The following is a 22,141-nucleotide window of genomic DNA, read 5'->3' as shown; positions in this document are numbered from 1 at the left end:
TTTGGATCATTATAGATGCATATCAAATGAGTTATTAGAACATGTATTTTGTGAATTTATTAATATGCAAGTATAAATTCATCTGTCAGGGGAAAAGCCATGACCATTTAGTAAAGACTTGGCTGTTAATGACTTGATAACAAGAAAGAGTTTATAACAAGCCCATTGTTTTTCCTGTTGTTCTGCTGGCACATCATTTGATGACTGTTTATAATATAAATCACTTTAAGAAGCACAGATAACAGTTATCCACATGTTAATATGCTATAGTATTATAGCGTCAGATGTATGTATGATGTGTCCTACAAATATTTGCTGTAGCTAACACATGAACACATGAGGAAAACACAAACGTAAGAGTAAGGCAGGGTTTTTCCCTTCAGAGAATTTATTGATAAGATCCATGGCAAAACAGCAGACAATCAGGTTTTACAATTTCATCTTAAATTTGAATGAAATGAATGAGTTTTCCTTTAAAAGGATCACCGTGATAAAGTGGCATGAAAACAAAGAAACTTTGGGACAAATGGAACATGGAGAATATCATAGAGGTATATGCTATAGACAGAAAAACTGATACTGAGGAAAGAATCATAAACGATTCAAGGCTACAGACACCCATACCTTCAAATTCAAATTTCCATGTTTCTTTTTACAACTCACAATAAAGCAGCAAGAGTCCTTGGACAAGACGTACGCATGGACTTCACATCGTCTTGTCACTGGAAACATTTATAGCTCCACAAGCTGAAAACCACAGTTTGCATCAAAAGGACAGGTCATTCTGCACGTGGCAATGAGTAGATAGTTGTACAGAGCAAGGGGAAGGACAAATCACCAAACTATAGACATATGGCCACAATTTCAACCAGTTTGCTTACTCAGGGCTGAAGAAAGTAAAGCTGAACAATATGAGAGTTTCTGACAAGCAAGTTTGAAGAATCTTTACATATGTATATATTCAAATACTTCAAATGAGCATATCAGCTTAATTTGATTTCCCTTTGCTTTGATTTCCCATGACCTCAACATAAAAGCAGACAAAATGATGTACATATCTCTCTCCTGCAGTCAGTCAAAGACATGTTTCAGCCAATGTAAATTCGCAAGCTTCAGCAAGACTCTTACCCCAAGAATGGAGTCCAAACCACGAGTGGTACACAAAGCCAGTGGATGCTTTACATACCACAAACTGAACTCACTGTACAACAATCAATATTTGACACTCTATACAGAGAATTGCTAAAAATAAGTTCAATGTGGCTCTCAAGGACGGACTTCAACAGTGTGAGTTCAGTGTCACATGCTTTACATCTGCCTCTGTTTAAAGGGTTCGTATTAACGCGCTGTTGGTTAAAGTGGTTTTACAGGGACAATGGAATACTAGCTCCTTGTAAAGATGCATTAAAGGGATGCTTCTCTTTGTAATTAGATTCCACTGATTTACCACTGAATTTTTACAGCCTGTGTTGTATTAATGTAGTAAAAGGGAGCAGCTAGCAGCTTGTGTGACATGTTGGTTACCTATAAGTATCATGTTATTACTGCTGAACACACTATGGTATGAGGTAAATTGCTAAATGGCTGAATTTGCTTATTTCAATGCTTTTCATTAGTTTCTTGTCTTACAGTAAAAGCTCCTGGTGAGTATTAAAGGGAAGATGCACTTGTTTTATACACTTATATCTGTGTACAGGTCTTGGGGCTTTTATTTGGCTTCAGTAATAAAGGCCATAGACCTCTATATAAAAGATGGACATGGTCACCGGTGACTTCACCCACTGGTTTCCACACTCTGCATTTTAAAACCTCAACATTTGCATTTTGGCTCTAGCTGTGCCACATTTTTAGAGCCAGGAATGACGAGCGGGTGGCGGTTTAGTTATGAGTTAAGTTATCAGCAATGGTAGCTAACATAATAGGCAAACTGCATTCGTGTCTTGGATGTCACTCTTTGCGCCACACAGCAACTCAATAACTTCCAGAAAAGACATTAACAGCACAAACATGGTAAAGAGGTCCAATTCAGGAAGTGGAATTAGGTAAAGTGATGATTAGCAGGAAGCTATCAACTATAGTACATTTAGCAGCCACCAACTTTAAGCCTTAGTCAGATCCAAATGAGTATCTGTACAGACCAAAATGTTTCCATACCAGGCTATAAACATGGTTAATTCTGAGGTAAAGTTTAACATGGGGGGCAGTGGGATTTATTTATGTTTAGAACCAGTGGTCACTCCAGGAAATGTGGTAAATGCGTTAAACTTTCATAGATTATAGATTCAGGGCCCACAACTTAAACAATTTCAAGTACTTAGTTGTTTATTTGTACATAATTTGGGCTTCCAGCTCATGAAATCCATGAAAACATGATTTCAAAAAATTAGAATACTATGAAGACATCAGCCCAAATTTACAAACGTACAAATAAACAACTAAGTACTTGAAATGGTTTAAGTTGCGGGATCTGAATCTATAATCCTGAAAGCTTAACGTTTTGAATGGAATTATGGAAATAAATAAACTTTTCCATGATATTCTAAGTTTTTGGAAAGGGTCTGCATACTCTGACCTCATCTTTAAAACTTGTATGTAGGCAATAGGGACACTAGGGAAAAACAATTAGGTCTACATTAAGGCCTCACGCCCTTAGAGGGACAGGCTTCAAAGGTTATTAGTTTGGAAACTGGGATCAGGCCCTTTCCTTTCATGCTTTACTGTCCACATGCTTTCTGTTCATCAGAGCTTCAGCACAGTCTCATAACAACATCAGTGTTAGCCTCTCTCACTTCTCAAAGCCTTTCAATTGAACAACTCTACAAATAATAATTAAAAAAAAGAATTACAATAGAGTTTTTTTTGTGACTAGCGCAGCCAGTTCTATATCTTTGGCAGGGTTTCTGTTATTATGCAGACCCCTGCTGTTAGCTAGTGATTCAAGATAGCTCTGTAATGCATCCAGCTGTGTTTATGCTAATTTATGATGATGTTGCAAAGCAGTACATCACAAAAAGCCTTCATTTGCTATGATACACACATAAACAGCTCCAAAGGTGAGCGTATTAGCACCTAGGGCCACGGTCTGAGAGAAAAAAAAAGTTTGCAATTTTGACTGTTTTAAGGTGACATTTACTTTGCTCCAGTGTAATATTCCTTACCTGGACAGACTCTGTCTTCAGTGATCAGACAGTCATTAAACTGGGTCAGCTCTTCCTTCAAGAGTTATTCACAAACATGAATACTGCTACTGCAAACCCCTTAAAATATACAAATTCTTGAATTCAGTGATAGTACTTGTGAAGTAGCTAATCTACAATCTAAAAAATCTGTCAGATAAAAATGATTAGTTTATATATATATATATATATATGTACAGTACAGTACATATATATATGTACTGTACATCTAAAAATACAGTTTATTAAAGCTTTGCAGGGATTATAAGTGACACATGGAGAGAATGCACAAGCCAGGTGAGAGCTACATACTGTATAAGGATATTGTGTTGTAACCCAGCGTACAGCATAGCAGCGACCTATATACAAACACAGCACTGTAAGCGTGTGATGCACTCTAGTGTACAGCGCCGCAGTGTGAAGCATGACCTGGATTATGAGGAAAAAGGCTACTAAATATTTCAGCACTTGGCTTTGGGACGCATGGCAATGAGGTTAACACTTCTATCCACTGCAGGGGACAAAGGGATAAGATGAGCCAGTAGTTAATTTAACCTAATTTATTATAGTTTTGAGGTTTTCTTACATTAGATTAAGTTTACTCTACTTCATCCTGCATACCAAGAGTTATGCATTTAGCTATTACTTCTGAAATAACAATCATAAAGATGCAGGTAATGGATCAAATCCTCAGTTTAGTAGAGTTTTGATCATTATATCGGTTATGCTGTGTTTAGAGTTTGATTGGTGTAGATATGTGTTAATTAAACCAGTGATTTTATAACTATCTGTATGGGGCACAGGAATATTTTATCTTAAACAGAGTTGTTGTTTGTTTGTTTTTTTTACTATATTTTTGACTATATTGGTGTTTTATGTTAAATGTTGTTAACTTTTAATGCAAAAGTTGATATTGTACAGTTGAGGCCAACAGATCTGGGTTTGTTTTCATTTGCTTCATTTTTTATTTAGTTTATTTTTCATGTTTCTTTGATACAGTGAAGAACCATTATAAAGATTTAATATGTTTCAAAAACTTAATAAATTTGTTGTGCCACCTCCAAAACTTTTTGTCATGACAGTGAAAATGAAAAACAATGAAAATACCCTCAAAGCAACAAAGCTTTCATCCAATTTAAGCTTTTCCTTAAGAGGGACAGCGGAGTATCTTCATCTTTTAGCACTATAGACAAAAAAAGCTGTAATGTCTATTTAATAACCGGGAGTTGAGATCTAATTCTAAATAATTACACGTAGGGTTAGAAGAATGGTTTGTTACTATTTTCTCAGATGGATCATCATCTGTTTTAAGCTCAACTTCCCACATTTTGAGATGAAATATCTTGTTGTTTAGTTGAGTTAGCTACGTCTGATAAGTTTTCAGGCGAGATATAATTTCCTGAAGTTATTACTCCTCTTAGCTAAAGGTTGACTCAAGTAAAAGCTGGCTCATCGTTACCCATTCTCCCTTGCATAGCCTTGGAAACAGGAGCTTCTTCTTCCAGAGTCACTCATTACTCTAGCTATTATCAGGGTGGTTTTTTAGCTTACTAATTTCACCTTCATCAAATTTCACATCACATTTCTTAAGCAGCAACTGGATTCTACAAAGGAGATCTTCCGATCCATCAGGCTGGCCTTTGACCCACGTGGGCCTTTTACACAGTTCCACTTGTAGTTTTTGGCAAAAACATTTCCTTATAAAGGCCCTGATTACTTTTTCTTTTAACCAGGAATGGGACGTGTTACAGGCACATGTAGGTATTACTGGGATTACAAGGAGGAAGGACCTGAATATAGATTAACATTCTATACATGAAAGCCTCGTCCGATATAATTTATCAGTCTATACTATGCAATAGCATCTGTGGTCTATTAGTACTTTAAACAACAGACAGCTAAGGTAAAACACACTTCCTGCTGGGGATTGGCTTGAGTTTCAGTTCAGCAGCCACTTCGTCATCGTCTGAAGCTGTGATTGGTCACAAATCAGATCAGGGGAGGGACATCGAGTGGCACATTTATGCAGCACTGCAGCATTTTTAGCCACAGAATTCTCTCGCCCCCTTCCATGTAGAAGTAGACACAGGAAGTAAAACATAAACCGAGTAGTGGGGACCGATCAGGTAAAGTGTTCTGATTGGTCGGTAAACTCGTCTTCCTCGACTCTCATTGGCTCCACTGCCCCAGATGAGTGTTGCGACTGGCTCGAACAGCTCTGTGTGTCATCCTCGTACTCTGCCATCACTGCCCTTGTCCTCCTCCTTGGGTGCTCCTCTCTCCTCTGCACCACCCTCTCCTTCTTCTCCTCCTCCTCCTCCTCCTCATCCCCTCCCCTCTTTCTCCTCCTCGCCCCTCCTTTCCTGTGCTCCCCTACTGTCCACATGCTCTCCTCCTCATCCTCCTTCCCTTGTACCTCCCTGTCAAAGTCCAGCAGCTCTTCCATCATCTCCTCTATCTCCATCTCTCCATCCAGCTCTTCCTCTACTTCCGAACGGAGCTCGCCCATGCTCTCAGTCCGGTTGGTGTCGTCTGTTTCCTCCTCTTCCCCAAGACCCCGTAGCCTTTCAGGGGGGTCGCTGGCCTGGCTCTCTCCAAACTCCTGGATGGTGGGCAGGTTGCCTTGCTTGGGACAGCGCTTCCTCAGGCTGACCAGGAAGGGCTGCGGCAGGGAGAAAATATCCACATTGTTGCCCAGGTCAATCCATGTCACGCTTGGAAAACTGCCCGGATCCTGAGGAAAACAATATTCCCATGTTGCAGTATAAGCACTATGTTCAATAGGTATTTTCAATATAAATGCAACAAATCAAGCTAAAATCCTCAAATTGGTCAGTCTGTTAGTATAAATTTCAAAGAAAGAAACAAATAAAAACTAACATCAGATTAGATCACAGAAAATATTTTTTGATTTGTCACTTTCTCTCAGATATTATTTACCCATGTTTTGAAGAAAGAAAAACCAAGCTGCTCTAGCTAAGTGATAAAAAGCCTTAGTTGTTAAGGTGGAAACCTGGAATCATTCAGGAACTACTGGAAGACTGATTTCAGCACTGAACACTAGTGAAAAATACTTTGCAAAAAGGATTATTAGTGACTTGAATTTTATATTGTAGCGCTATCAAAGGCTCAAAACTAAATTTATTTTGGTTTAAGCAACAGTTTCCACTTTTCTGGAGTTTCCTTTGTCAAATAGAAGTATATAGTAAGCAGCTTCAGACACTCCTAACATCTGAGGGATCTGAGTATATAAAATAGTAAAAGCACTGTATGAAAACATTGATATCTGACTTTCTGACCTTCAGGGCATCTGTCAGCTCCTTCAGAATCGCTCTGGTCAGCCTGTTTCCGTTCAGTGCCAGAGTCTCCAGGTGTGGGAGAGAGGCCAGTGTGGGGAGCAGCAGGAGGAAAGCCTCGTCTGTGAGCTCAGTGAAGCCCAGCTCCAGGCTGATCAGAGTAGACGCGTAGCGCTGCAGGTGCGCACACAGACGCTCCATGTCCCGAGCTGTCAGAGGGATGCCGGAAAGATCCAATGCCCCGCTGGATGGAGGGGCTGACAGCACTGCCTTCAGACTGGAGACAGACAGAAAATGATGCTCTGTGTCAGTTATGAACTCCAAAAACGTTGGATGCTTTGCAAAATGTAAACAATGAAATGATTAATTAATGATTTGCAAATCTCATGAGTCCATATTTTATTCACAATAGGGCACAGAAAACATTTAGAATGTTTACACTGAAACATTTACAAATAATTGCATTTTGAGGTAAATTTCACACAGCACGTCCAGTGTCTCTAAATAGGGGTCGTGTCTGAGTACTCTTACTCTGTAAATAATTCACTTTCTGACCATTTATCCACAAATAATTGTTATTGTGTAGCATTATATCAGCCGACTCCATTAGTCATAGAAGTGCTGCAGCTTCACAATTTTTACAACAGAATGGCAACGTGTGAATAAAAAAAAGGCAAAAGTGGATAAATCTTTCTTTCCTCATTTCCAAACTCAGTGACTCACATCGTCTGTGGCTGTGCAAGTACTGACTGAGATTCCACTTTTTCCACTTATAAACTCTTTCTGCCTGATTTAAAGTCTGTCCAGCTCACTGTGTGGAACTCATTGGATTTAAATGTAAAGTAACATAAGGCCAAAACTATCAGTGACACTAATAAGTCCTTGTGCAGTCCCTGGCAGAGAAAACTGTATTTAATATTCAGTCATGATAAGTCGTATCACGGCTACTTAATGAGATCCAACCATCCAAAGATCTCTGCCAACCACCATCCAACTCACACTTGTCTGTCTCAGACGTCTGAAATAAGCTTCAAAACTAGAAAACAATATGGCCACACTGCATAAGGTCAAGTACATTGGAAGCTAATGGAAACTACAAAAAGAGCAGGCTGGGGTTAAAGGGATATCTGGGGGCACACAAGCAGAGAGACAGACACACTGAAGGGATTTAAGGCTTAAGAAACTGAAGTGCGCTGAATTAAAAAAATTGCAATTGAGCATCAAATCACCCAAACCTTTATACTCTCCAACTGCACGGATGCAGCTAAAAATAAACCCAGCGGGTTGCCTGGTCGAGAATTACATAATGAACGGAGCACAAAGAATTCATCTGGGGTCGGGTGAAAAGGAAGAAGAATACTAATCAGAAGTTTCATTTTGCCATCTTGCAAGTGAAAACAAGCCGTCAGCCAGCACCAATTATTGCTTGCAAATAACACACACATTGTTGTGACGTTCTGGGACACACACAAAGGAGGATATTTAATTGAGGATTAACCCACTGGAGGTAAATCTGCTTCTACCAGCCACTATGGTGGTGCCACTGCCAAAACTTTGTGCCACGAGCGTTTACATCGATGGAACATGAGACCTTCAGCTCTGAGCAGCACAAAGTTTTCTGAGAAACAAGTAGCTGTGAGATATAATTGTTATCATCAACAGCTGAGTATGCTTATCTACTCACATACCAGAGGGACATGAGAGGCATCAAAGGCAGAGCAGCCTAAAGCAAAGCAGTGGGTCAAATTTAGACCTCCAAAAATGTTTTCCTCACTATCCCATACATTCCAGAAAGTCTTCTGTCGCCAGAATGTATTTTTAGTTTGATTTGTGTGGGGGAGGGGAACCTGCTGTCTGTCTCTGGTATTGGAGTGATGTGTTCATCCGTCTTTGTCACAGTGATGGTGGGGTCAGCAGAACCAGCATCCTATCGCTGGGGTTTTTTTCTGGGGGTCTTGCTCTAAAAAGGTCATATCTGTCACATATACAACCCGAGGCCAATGAAGGCCATACACATATAGCAAGAAACAGCTCTTTTAATTAGCATCAGTATGCTATGCCATGATTTTCCATGTTGTCCCTTTATGTCAGGGGTGTCCCACCAAAGACTCCAATCTGACCCACTGAGCAAGTTTGGAAAATGTACAGACTTTTAACAATTTACTCATAAGTTTTACATCACAATAAAGACTGTAAAAAAGTAATAGATAAACAATAAATGACATTCCTGGTTTTTTTACTCTGTGGGTTCAAGTAAAAAAATGGAAAAAAAGAAGAAGAAATACTATACATTTTCCAATTTACAATTACAGGGCATTCATATCTTCATTTTACACATTTATTTCTTACACTTTAAGCTCTAAGAGTCTAAATCACAGCTATTAAATGTGTAGTTAGACTTCTTTTCACTAACAGAAAGGGGAGTTTCACTTATCCAGCCCACTTATGGCCAAAGTATGCGGCCCATGAAGTAAAATGAGTTTGACATCCTTGCTTTTGTACAGTGTTAGTATAGTGTATTTAAGTGCCTCTTGATGGGTTTGTGCTTCTCCCGTTTAGTTTTGTTTGCTTCTCTTGAATATCCACCTTCTGCCTCCATGTCCCTGAAACTCTGGTTTTTCAAACTCTGGATGTGAGGTGTATTTCTGTTTAGCTGTCCAAGAGATGTTCCAGTGACTGTGAGAGTTTTTGTCTATCTGTCATGGCCCGGAGTCTGACTCCGTGTTTATGTTTAAATTTATTAATATTCTGTGGTTTTGTTTATTTTGAGTTGTTTGCAATTATCCCTAGTATTTTGTGTCCTCTGTGCTCTCCTGTTCCACATTTCAAGTTCATATGTTCTGTCTCCCCAGTCTGTGTTAAGTTTGCGTGTTTAGAGTTTTGTCTGTGTTTCCTGTTTTATTTTGAAGGTCCGTTTCTCTTGTCAGTGTTTCTAGTTTCGCTTCCCCTTGTCTCATTATGTCCAATTAATCCCACCAAAACTACAGTGAGGTTTTGTTTCCTCATGTCTTTGTACATTCAGTCGAAACCGTTTGAGTGAACTGCAAGTCACGTTTCTTTTTAAATTTACATTATACAGCCTACGTTTTAGTCCTGACCTTCTTGGATATTTGTATTAGGGGACTGAAAATATTTTCAGCCCTGATTCATACAGTTAAAACTAAAAAATCCTGTTCTAAAGATGCTGAATGTCTAAAGCAGCTTATATTTAAGTTTAACAAGCCAGAACTTGAGAATTTGGGGCTTTTTTTTTTTGTTAAAAATTTATACTATCACTTCTCCAGCCTTGCACAGGTCTACAGGGTTTGTCACTTGGAATATTCTCACCTCACAAGGAATGTAGAGCAAAGACAGTAAGATCCTTGTAAAGGGAACTAGAATCAATCAGATCCTTCAGGTGGATGCTGGCGTGAGTGACATGCTGAAAGCAGCAGCAAGAAGCAGCACCGCATTCAAGTGAGCGATGTGGAAGCGGCTATGCAGCAAAACAAGCAGATCACTGATAGTTCACATACACCGACATGACTGAACACTGGATATGTGTTGCGGTGAGACCAGTATGTCATGTGAGCAGAGCTGCCCGTAAAATCCTTTCATCAAGCATCCATTAAATTACAACTTTACAGACTTTTGGACAAATTCCAATGAAAATGCAAACAGACTTGCAGCACGCTGTGTTCTCCAATCGACAGTGTGCAGCTGCAATTTCAGCCTCTGGCCTCAATGTGACAGACGGCATGTTAACAGCCTGGATAGCTCTCGTCTGGTTTCTGCCCCTTTCACATCCTTTATCTCTATTTGTAATGGATATGCCTTTCTGGGATGGGATTTGATGAATTCCCCGAAGAAGTATGCAGCCTGACATCTTAAGGGATCTTAGCATGTCAGTGCAATTTCTTTCCTCAGTTACTAAGAAAATTGTAGGATTGTACAACACTTTAGCGATGTAGCAAACTAAATGTAGAAAAAGGTTGTTTTAGCAGCAGCTAAATCCTGACACAGAAGCCCAGCCACTGGAGTCTGTTTAAATCAAGCCACCATATTCTGGTATGCGTATTAATCCACTGCTGCAAATAGTCCCTAACATTGATGCTGGTATTTGTGTGAGTAACCTTTGCTAAAACCTACAGGAGCAGTTTTAGAAAATGGCAGTCTTAATAAGTTATATAATCACCAATCAAATGTGAATTAGTGATATTAAAGATTCAATAATGTTGGCGACATCACAGTGAGGTGCAAAGTTTCACTCAGATTTCCACTTGCACAGAAACCGCTCATTATACTGATACCGACTGCTGGCATGGGTGGAGAGCTGGACCGAAATAGATCCCTGAGGTGTTCCCTAAGGATCAATTTTTTTGATCTGATGACACATGACCTCTGAGGCTGCTGTCTGACGAATTTCAAATATCAGAATCTTTTACTGCTAAACCAGGATCAAAACTGAAACCGGCCTTAAAACTGTCAAAGTTTCATATTTTTATGCAGTGCTCCATCAGCTGCAGCTCCAACGGCAAATGCAGGTCCATGTCATAGTCCAGCACTGGTTTCATGGTGTTTCGGACTCCGTAACACTCTGGGTCTAGGATGAACTGAGCAGAGGTTTCTCCGCTCTTGGGTGGAGGGCTAGTGTTTCCGCCCTTCAGCCTGACCACCTGCATCTCATCACCGGCCAGCTTCAGCACCCAGTCTCTGCCAGGCTGCTTCTTCAGTGTTTCTCCATGTAATTTCGGTCTCTGCATAAGTGTGCAGGAACCAGCTCTCAAAGGGTCCTTCAGACTGGATGGATTGTTGTAACTGGCTAGCAATGACTTTTAATTGGTCAAAATAAGAGTCAAGTAAATCACTTGAGTATGGTGGTGGTCTTTCTGATGGGAAAAAAAAATGGTAATGCATATGACCAAATGTGGTTTGTACAGCAGTTAATATAACTGGAAGCTTGGCCATTTAAAAAACAAACACACAAAATAACTGTCTTTGGAAAGCGGTTAATGGAAAGGCCTAGGATTGCAGTAGCCTGTATAATGGCGCACGCAAGTACAAATTATTGTATTTTCTCACACCGTTTGTTGACAGTGAGAGAAAAATAGTCCACCTCTAGCTACTTACATATGTACTTTATAATTCCTTACAGGAAACAAACTTAGAAATAATGCAAATAGGGTGGAAAAAAACACCGCCAGGCTATTGTGGCCACCCCTCACAATCTGGGTATCAGACTTCCTCCCACATTGGCCCAAGAGGTTTGTGCGGAAACCCAGCTCAACGCAGCAGCCCATTTCCTCCTTTCTAAGTGAAAGTGTGCTAATTAGTTAACACAGCTGGTGCAGCAATGCCCTCAGCTCTCCATTACACGTGGTTTGAAACCGTTGATCTAATTGATAGAGCTCATAATCTCCTCCCATGCTCACTGCTCCACCCCAGCCCAGCTCTGTCTGTGCGGAATGTTTTTCTGCCCTGAACAGGAAACAGACAAACACACACAATTGTAGAAAACATTTATACACTTATCAGCCTGAGGGCTATCTTCAATCATAGCCCTCCGTCTGATGTGTCATCAGCTTGGACAAATGTTTCTGGACTACTTTCCCATGGTTTGCCACCCTCCCCGGTTTAAAATAATAAATAGAACAGGCAAGCCTTGCAGTGTACCCAAAACAGATAAGATGCTGAGAGAGCTCATGATACATTTGGCTTCAGATCAGAATCCCACGCTTTAGAGAAAAAGACCCCCCCCCCCCCCCGATCAAGCTGAGATCCCCTCTCCCCCAGATGAAAAACAAACAGGAAGATGGTAGGGTAGGTCATTTGAGGCATATAGACCAGAAATGTAGACTTTTGACAGTACTGCTTTGGAAGTATTATATTAGAGGGTCACAGCTACTGTTGTTTTGTTTATCAGAACACCAGTGGAGCACATTACAAAGACCTGTATTAACAAATGTAATTTAAATCATTTAATCTCAAGGTGCTTGTTGATAAAACACCAACAAGGTCATGTTCCTCTATGAACAGAGAGCTGGTGAGTGTGGGAAAGAAGAACTCCTTGTTCACAAGAAGACTCCACCAGCAGAGCCTGGATCAGCCACCCACATGACTGGTTGGGAGTGCGGAAAAAGAGAGCAAAGAAGTGCACAGAAAGTAAAAAGAGCCAAACTTGGACTAGGAAAACACACCTACAGTCTGCTTTGGAAATCTCATTGTGTTTCTTTTCTTTTTCTTTTCTTTCAAAAAGAGTGTACAAAATCTGAATAAAAGTAAAATAAGTAGTAGTTAATAACACTTTTATGGCCCTTGTCATAGTATGTCAGTCACATTGAGATAACAATAAAAGATTACTGTCAGTAATAGAATTATTTGGCTTGAACTTACAATATGATCCTTTAAATATCCTTACTGTAAACACAGTTAGCCAAAAGGTTCTTTCAGCTGCTCCTTTACTCAAAAGGGGTCACCACAGCTGGAAGCACCACGTCTTAATTTGACAGTTTTTACTTTTTTAACAGTCACCCTTCCTGATGCAACTTCTAAGCTTTTTGTCTATTTTTTTGCACCAGTGATCCTTCCCTTGTTGGGCAAATGTGCAAACCCCTACACTATTAAGCTAAGTTTAAATTTCACTCACAATCATAATATGAAACAATAACATGAAGTCTGACACTGCGGTGGTTCAATGGCTAACACTGTTGCCTAGCAGCAAGAAGCTTTGTATTTAACCTTCCTGTGGTGTGTCCAAACACATGCATGTTAGATTAGCTGGTGGTATGGTACATGGACTGCAGGTCAGAGTCAAGAGTACAGTCACATTACTGAAGTGCATCATTAAGCCCCCCCGTCCATCACTCCTATTGCAGACACCAGCCTTTTCCTCCTTTTCTTAGACTCAGGGCAGCCTGGTCACTACACTGACTCACTACACCTTCTTGTGGTGCAAACCAGTATTACAAAGAAATTACAGTCCAGACATGTTTTAAAATGTAGTTAATATCTCTGCAGCGCATCACATAGATGTTTCTGATATAAATGACAACTTCATGTCAGTTGTTTCTTCACATTATGTTGATAGTTTTAGTTAATTTTAAAAGCTTTAAACTATTTTCATTTACAGTACCTTTAATTCTTCTTATAGCTCTGTGGGGTGCTATTTGCCTTGAACACACTGTCATTCTTGAGTATGAGCTGGATGTGACCCGGTATGGCCTAACTGAATGTGAATATTATAATATGTTATAATCTAATCTATTATCCATGATCATATTTGGAGTTCCCAACGTTCCCATGCTGATAGAGGTTACACAGGTCATCGGACTAATTATAACACTGTATGTTACTCCTTCACTTTTCCCCTGATGTGTGGTCTGTATGGAAAAAAAACCCAAAACAGGGGCCTCATCATTGCCTGAATTTCATATCGCATCTCAGAAAGTGCCAGTTTTGTCCCGGCGCATCTTCAGTACGTCACTGTGGGGCTGCGTTTCACCTCCATCCCTGCACCATCCTCTTCGTGTCTGTCTCATTCTGACTGCATCTCTCGATACGATCTGTCCAGCTACATATATATCTCCGTAAACCCACATCACACACACACACAATCTTCTCTGCATGATCACTTCTGCTGAAAGATCTGAAACCACCCGCTTCTTTCCCAAAAAAGATTCACAAGGTGAAACTAGGTAAAGCTGTGGCATCCTCTTCAGACAGGAAATGTATATAAACCCAGCAGGGGAGGCTGGGATGTATACTATATTAGACAATGTTCTTAATACAGATTCAAATCCTGACCTTTTTTTTCTGCTCTACCTGCCTGCCTGTGTGTCTGTCCGCATCACAGATCATTTATCACCCCGTCAGCTGGTGTGTGTGCTCTGTGCTGTGACAGAGAAGGTGACGATCACAAACCCTCTTCGTTGGCTCCTGTGGAATGAGGCATAGAAGTTCTGAGTTCTGCTGTTACCTCACAATCGAGCAGAGAGAACTTTTGTGATATGTTCGTGTGAGACATTTCAAGAGTCGTTACTGACTCCTCTCCAGATGCCTAGATCTCTAGTTGTATCCAATCATTCTCCATCAGGAGCCGCATTTATGCAGAGCCACTTTCCAAGTAATCACTACAGCATTTGATTAGGATGATTTCAGCCAGAGAGAAGTGAGCTGGGGAAGTATGTATTATTAGACAAAACACTAAAACCACCTGATGCTGTGCAGGTCTGCCAAAACAGCTCTGAGCTGCCGCAGGACCCATGGGAGTTTTGCTTTGCAGTGATGTTTAGGTGGGCGCTAGGTGTCACATCAAAGCCTTCAGTTTTCCAGCAGATCGCTGCGTTTCAGCATGATGATGGGTGTTATTCACATGTCACTGGTGTTAATATTGTGGCCGATCATCAATTTCTCATGAAACAGTGTGATGTCTGTTTTTCCATCTTATTCAGGTGACGCACACGCGTATCTCCCTGGTGTATGTGTTCAAGTAGCTGAATCACAAACACCCGGTGACTCATGTAAAGCTCTCAGCTTCCTTGGATTCTTTCACCGATATTCAATGTTATATTTACATTTATATTTTTATGAAGTGAAGTGTCTTTTTTTTAAGTATTCTATGGACCATTTATGAATTAACACAGCAACTAGTAGCTGGAAAAACTGAACCGATATTTTTCACAAGTGTTTGGTCGGTGCTGTTGACCCATCCATCCACCCCAACATCTCTGTTGCTTCGACTTATCAACGTGGTCCTGACATTTATATAAAATAAATATAAATGGCCTGTATTTATATAGCGCCTTACTAGTCCCTAAGGACCCCAAAGCGCTTTACATATCCAGTCATCCACCCATTCACACACACATTCACACACTGGTGATGGCAAGCTACATTGTAGCCACAGCCACCCTGGGGCGCACTGACAGAGGCGAGGCTGCCGGACACTGGCGCCACCGGGCCCTCTGACCACTACCATTCGAAGGCCCTGACACCATGAAACATGTAGCTTTAGACTGTAATAAGGCACTTTATGGGGTATTTGCAGTTTGAAAATTACTTTGAAAGCTGACTTGCAGCATAATCAGAAACTATTTGGAATTTTCTGCTTCATTTTCTTTCATATGTGAATCTGGACGTAATCAGCATGTTGAAACTAAAAATGTTTTCAGTTAAACAGCTGTTCTGTCTACAAAAATCACAAAACCATACCTATTCAATTTTTCAAAAGCAGCAGCTTTTTTAAATTTTAAATTTGTTTTGTGAGCAGCAAAACCACACGATTTATATTTACTCAACTATAAATTCACTGTAATTTACTGAAGCACATTTGCTAATTTCCACATTTATTCCAGTGTGTTTTGGAGTCTAATGATGAAGTCTGCACTCTGGTGAATCAATTTAAAGCCTCAGTTCTTAATTATGTTTTAGATATAATAAAATAAATTCACTATTTACTTATGCTAAATAAATAATTATGATCCAGTCCAATAGGACATCTAATTGAGAAGTTTGGGAAACAGACTGGCAACCAGTCCAGGGTGTTCCCTGCTTCCCACCCACTGTCTCCAAGGATAGCCTCTAGCTACAGTGTGATCTGAGGAAAAGTAGCTTTGAAAATTAGCCAATTATAAACTAAATAGGATTAATTGCCTATCGACACCTATTGGTCACAGGTCCTGTATGCGTTAGAAAATTGCCCTTTGTCTCCAGAGGATAGGTCAGCAGAATGGGCAATAGGCTTGACAGCCAATTTTTCCACATAGCAACTAAACAACAAGCAACTAAAGGGCACCAACAACTGCAAATACATACATGTATGTTTTTGTGGCCTCTCATGGCCAACTGCTGATTACTGCATCTTTAAGTGCCAGATACTCTGAGCTCTAATCAATTTTCACTCTTATAGGAAAAAAAAAAGTTTGATATAATCAAAGATCAGAGATATTTTTTTTAGCCTAATAATGTCCAGAACAAACAGTGACTGCAGCAGATAGTTTCCATTCAGTGATGCATCTAGAAAATACACTGAGATCAACTGAAAGCAGCTCTGTACAAAGTGTCTTTATCTGTGCCGAGCAGTGGTGGGGCTCAGTGGGTAATACCATTATTCACACGGCTACAAGAGGTCATTGGTCCACTGTGAATAAATATGAGTCACAACAGATGACAGTGTTGTATCGTGCAGGAGGACAGGGCTGCAGAGGAAAAAAAGCAAAGCCTTAGTCCCGCTTTATCGGATTCCAGTGTACTTAAGTATGCATATTCAGCCATGCCAATGCCTTTATAGTGTGACTGCTGAGGCTTTATGTCACTGTTCAGCTGTCGGCTTTACTTCACAGACACAAACAGCAAAGGTTACATTTGAATTTCCTGGCGTCACCACAATGCTTTATCTGACTGGGCTGATCATGTTTCCACCAGTATGTGCTTTGCAGACGAGAGTGGACAGACCCTTTGGCGCTTTTCTTTTCTGAAGCAACAAGAAGGTGCCGGGATGTAAGCGTTTTGGTTCATGACGCCATCTGGCCGCACAAATTCACTGTTTCTTCTGAGCCTTTTGAGAGCACATCATTAAAATGAGCCTGAATCACCTTTTCTCCTGGATCTCCTGCTCTTGCTGCATTGCCATTGGTTGTGTGCTCATCTCCTATATTTTTAGAAATGGGTGCTTCATTGTTTCCTCTTTTCTTTTCCGTGTGCTGCTAGCAGACATTGTAAAAGGCAGATCAGTCTCTGGGTGACCGTGCTGTACAATTTCAGAACCACAGAGGGCAAAGAGAATGATTCATAGGGCGAGTCGGGGGGGAAAAAGATTAGGATTAAAGCGGAGAAAGGAAATAAATCCAAGTGCTTTTGAAGTGCTGAGATTAATTCTGAAACTTCATTATCTCCCGACTGTACGTTATAGCTGGCATTAATATTTCAGTGCTATTCTGATTAACAAATGGACGTTCAGATTCAAAAGATACATTTTTAAAGCATTTTTTTTCATACCCAAAGCAATCCAGCATACATGCACTAAAGTTTTTTAATAATCCAAATTTGCAATTACCTACTTCTTACAATTAAAGGAAAATGAGACAAAAGGGTTTAGGGGTAACTCCACCTGGTCATTACATTAGTGTGGATATTAAGGCCTTTATTAAGCTGTTACTTTACCTGATTCACTCAGTCTTGTATCTTGTTCCTCAGGATGATTTGCTGTCCAACTATAATAGCAGTCGTTGTCCAGCAGCTCAAATTTTAGAAAAGCAGATTTGAGAAGCACAGCTGAAATAGCATTTTTATGACAGTAACAATATAACCACGAATCTTCCTCCACTATTGTTCAATTTTAGGCCAAGACCATAACAAATGCATCCGTATCTAATGAGAATTTGATGGTTTGATCCAGGAGTTGAAGCTGTATCACAACTACTTTCATACATATGTCAGGATGTTAGTGGGACAGTTTGAGCTCTTGATGGCGACTGACCCGGAGCCGCACCTAGCTGTGTGTCTGAGGTTAAACAGGATTATTTTATTATTTTCACATCACTGTATATTCAGTAACTGTGTGTGTTTTGAGCTAGGAGCACACTTGTTACCAAATGCAGTGGTCTGAAAAAAGAAAAAAAAAGGGCTGCAAATTCGCCCAGCAAAATTACGTGGTCGTGTGAATGGCTGCATTAAGAAAAGCTGACTCAGGCCAGATGTGATTCCTTTTTTGTGTGTGTGTGTCTCTCCCATTTGGTTCTTTAGCCATCAGATGTGATTCCTAAATATCACAACACACCTGATATCTGGTCTATAAAGTGTAGACCTGAGCTGGTACAAAAAGACTTACCCTGAGTCAGCGCCCATAAAAGTTGGCCCATAAAAGATCTAGCTGTAGACATTCATATGTATCTGGATAGATAACAGAGCAAGGCCAAAAAGTAAGCCAAAGCTGTGGTCATCCCTGAAGAATGAATACAACTCAAAAGTTCTTACACTGTATAAACACACTTAAGGCTTTAGCTACCTTAGCTTTTCTAAGTGAGTTAACCTGAAGTTAAACATTTCAAACTTGACTCACTAAATATGAGAAAAGACAGCATAAAAAATAGACTTGAAAAGTGAAGCTAATGTGGAAAGGCTTTACGCCTGCATACTTAATGGTCATCTTGATCTTCTATAGTCCGTTCCATAAATCAGTTTATGGCTCAGTCACTCATTGCAGGTCACGATTTAAAAAAAACAAAAACAAAAAACATATGTAGTCAATTTTTGTAAATTTGGGTCATTTTAAGTGTCAGAAGTGTAAAATATCCTTTGCCTCGTGACTTGTGATTAAGAAGTTGTCAACCAGTGAGCGTGCTGTTCACAGACAGATCCACCCCTCGCTCACCACATCTGCTTATGCAAATGCAACCAAGAAACCCAGCAAGGACTCTTTTTCTGAGAGAGGAGATTTAAACTATTTAAACTTAAAGCCAAGATCTACATGACAGTCATACGGCCGGTGGCCCTATATGCAACGGAATGCTGGCCAGCCACCAAGAAACACGAGCAGATCCTCAACGAGACAAAGATGCTCAGGTGGATGGAGCGCTTAACCCGCCTGGATCGTGTGACAAACGAAGATGTTCGAAAACGAGTCGGAGTTGCCACGATTGAAAAGAAGATGAGGGAAATGCGCCTACATTTTGGCACGTCATGCGCAGTGAGGAGGATTCGGTGTGAAGAACAGCCCTCCGACCGCGAGGAAGACCGAAAAACCGGTGGATGGACGCAATCACCGAAGATATGCACGCAGTGGATCTCACCCCAGAGGACACTCAAGACTGATCCAAATGGAGAAGATAGAGTCACGCAGCGGACCCCGTGCTGGGAAGAGGCGAGGAAAGAGGAGGAGGAGGAGGAGATTTAAACTATGTTTAAAAAATACAAAAAAACCCCGCAATACAGTGCTCACTCTTTGCCTCCCTTATTCTGCTCATTTACAAGCATATAAAGACACTGTGATTTTTAAGGCCCTATTTTCACAAAAACTTATTTATAAAGAATAACAGAAGGAACAGTTACTACCAATAACACATGCTGCATCTTTATTTTTTGATCTTTATTGCATAAACCCATCCTCACTAGAGGGATAGAGACTATTTCAATTGACTGTTGCGCAGGTGGGAAACTGGAACCCCGTATCTCAACTGGTAACAAGGTTTTTCAGGCACTTCATGAATACTTTTGTAGGAGTCTCAGAGTGAGACAGAAGGGACTTCTGACATTTGTAACTTTGAAAACTTGACTAAAGAAAGGGAAAACACGCAAAAGCGTAGTATGGCCGTTCGTTTGGAGGAATGCTAGCAACTTGCTGCTTAGCATAGTGCCACATTAGCAGCTAAAGACACACACATTTCCCTCAGGAATTCATACTAGACCTTATTTAAGACTTTGTAAGACTCTGTTAACCTTCCTCTACAGTCACAGTCTTCATCACCAGCTCATCTATATAATGCTTTAAACAAAAGCAACATCGATGGAGCGTGAAAGGATACAAGCTGGCAAATCGATGACTTCCTACAGGTGGGAAAATGGGTTAGAAACAAGAACGGATATTTTCCAATAATTGCCTCTTCTCTGTCTGACAGGTGATTCTGTCAAGTCACGCTGGCCATTCGTCTTTATCATCTGCTCTTGCTGAGTGTACCTTCAAATATCAGAATGTCACATGTTTGCCACTCATTGTTCAGATTGGCTGAACAATGAATGAAGCTTTCTTAATTTTTTACATCTCCCCTGACATACAGAAATCTAAATATAAGCAATGGTAACACCCTCTCTGCCTGGTTTTGCCTCCTGGTGATGGGAAGCAGACGAAGGAGATATAGAGTCAAGAAAGGCCTGGGCGAGGCACAGACAACCTGAGTCAACACTCAGCTTCTCTCTGGGCTGGCTGTCAGAGCTCAGGTGGGAGGCAGCCTATAAATCTGTTGGCAGGGCAGCGACACCCAGCCAGTCAGCAGGCGGCAGACACATGGCTGGCAGAGAGCCCGGTACAGAGACAGACGGACAGAAAGGAGAAGACTGAGGAAAAATAGATGGCAAGACAAGGTACAGGGCGTGCCACTGTCTGAGGTTGTGTGTGTGTGTGTGTGTGTGTGTGTGTGTGTGTGTGTGTGTGTGTGTGTGTGTGTGTGTGTGTGTGTGTGCGCGTGCGTGCGTGTGTGTGTGTGCAGGCAGGTTAGTGTGTGTTTCCATGGCAAAGAGTGCTGTGGTCAAGCAAAACCTCTGCAAGACCTCATTATTTCCCTTCCAACATCATGAAAAACAAACGAGCCATTTGGAAAAAACACAACAAAGGACACAAGGGAGACAAGACAGAAAGAAACTCAGATCTACGTTCAGTTGGTTGGCATACAGGAAGTTGTTTACACGCTGGTTACTGTAACTAGTCAGTGTCTTGCCAGGTAAAGTTTTATGACTAGCTGCTTCTAAATCACTGTGGGATCCACACAGTCCATATGACTGCAGTGCAGTAAGTATCCAGATGCTAGTTTTACTAGCAGTGACTTTAATCCTCTAAGTCTAACTAACACATTCTGAAAGTGTGCAATTTGTATTGGTAGAATTTGTGTCTTTCTGAGAAACACTGTGATTGCAATTTCTTCAGCTAATAAGAGTACGTTGCCAAAAATGAGGTGCTCAAACAATCCCTTTCATATATAGTTGCATAGTGTTTGCAGCCTGCCTGGATCCAGTCAAGGCTGCAAGTCAGAAACTTAACACCACAACTCCACTAAGGCATGACAGTAGATTGTTATTTTAAATTTTTGATTATGAGCTCTAGGTGTTGTGGTGTGGAGGTATATGAAATGAAATATGGATATAGTACCAATATTTTAACACGTCCTGTAACTGTTGTTTTTATGCTTTCGTACAGCTGTGATTACAGATTCTGACCCACTCCATACATTTGTATTTTAAGTTTAATCAGTTTGATAAAAAGAAAAAAATACAACACAATAAAAATGTAATACAGCAAAAATAAGTTATGCTATTTGTATATGTGCAGTACTTTGTGAACCCTGGTTTATTTAAATTACTTTAAAAATGAAGGCTGCATGGTATGGACATATGGCACAAATGCCCAGCATAAATTACTCATGTTAAATTGCACAATTATCGGCATCCTACAGAGCTCCCCAGATAACACCATTTCAGATTAGCAGGTAAGCTAAAGGATGAAGAGCAGCCAGTGTGGTCCATGTTCTGCTATCCTCTATGCTGTTGCATGCTGGGGGAGCAGGCTGAGGGTTGCAGACGCCAATAGACTCAATAAACTGATCCGTAAGGCCAGTAATGTTGTAAGGATAAGATAAGATAAGATAAGATAAGATAAGATAAGATAAGATAAGATAAGATAAGATAAGATAAGATAACCTTTATTAGTCCTGGATGGATGGAGCTGGATTCCCTTAATGTGGTGTCGAATGTTGTCCGAGATAAAGACAATTTTGGATAATACCTCCCACCCACTCCATGACATGCTGGCTAGCCACAGGAGCACGTTCAGTGAGAGACTGAGATTACCAAAAAGCACCACTGAATGACACAGGAAATCATTACTGCCCGTGGCCATCTCCCTGTACAACTCCTCCATCTAATACACTGTAAACACTGCAATAGTTACACCCTTTTTGCTCATGCTCTTTCTACTCTGTATTA

The 22,141-nt window shown here is 40.5% G+C and overlaps 1 protein-coding gene across 1 annotated transcript in view; it reads right to left on the bottom strand.

The window, feature by feature from the left end:
• Positions 1-2,291: 2,291 nt before the first annotated feature.
• Positions 2,292-22,141, bottom strand: part of lrrc75a (leucine rich repeat containing 75A) — a 73,494-nt gene continuing 53,644 nt past the window's right edge. The window contains exons 4-5 of the mRNA XM_086260733.1: positions 6,476-6,749; positions 2,292-5,910 (exon numbers count right to left, since the gene is read on the bottom strand). Coding sequence (XP_086116859.1) covers positions 5,299-5,910; positions 6,476-6,749 — 886 coding nt within the window. The 3' untranslated portion in view covers positions 2,292-5,298. The remainder of the gene's footprint in view (positions 5,911-6,475; positions 6,750-22,141) is intronic.

This window comes from Aulonocara sp. 'chitande type north' Nkhata Bay, linkage group LG14 (genome assembly GCF_057382095.1).
Source record: "Aulonocara sp. 'chitande type north' Nkhata Bay isolate Kocher_YH1m ecotype deep benthic linkage group LG14, A_spYH_male_GT1.1, whole genome shotgun sequence".
NCBI lineage: Eukaryota > Metazoa > Chordata > Actinopteri > Cichliformes > Cichlidae > Aulonocara > Aulonocara sp. 'chitande type north' Nkhata Bay.
The sequence above is the reverse complement of the archived record's forward strand: the minus strand, read 5'-3'. Positions and strand labels throughout refer to the sequence as shown.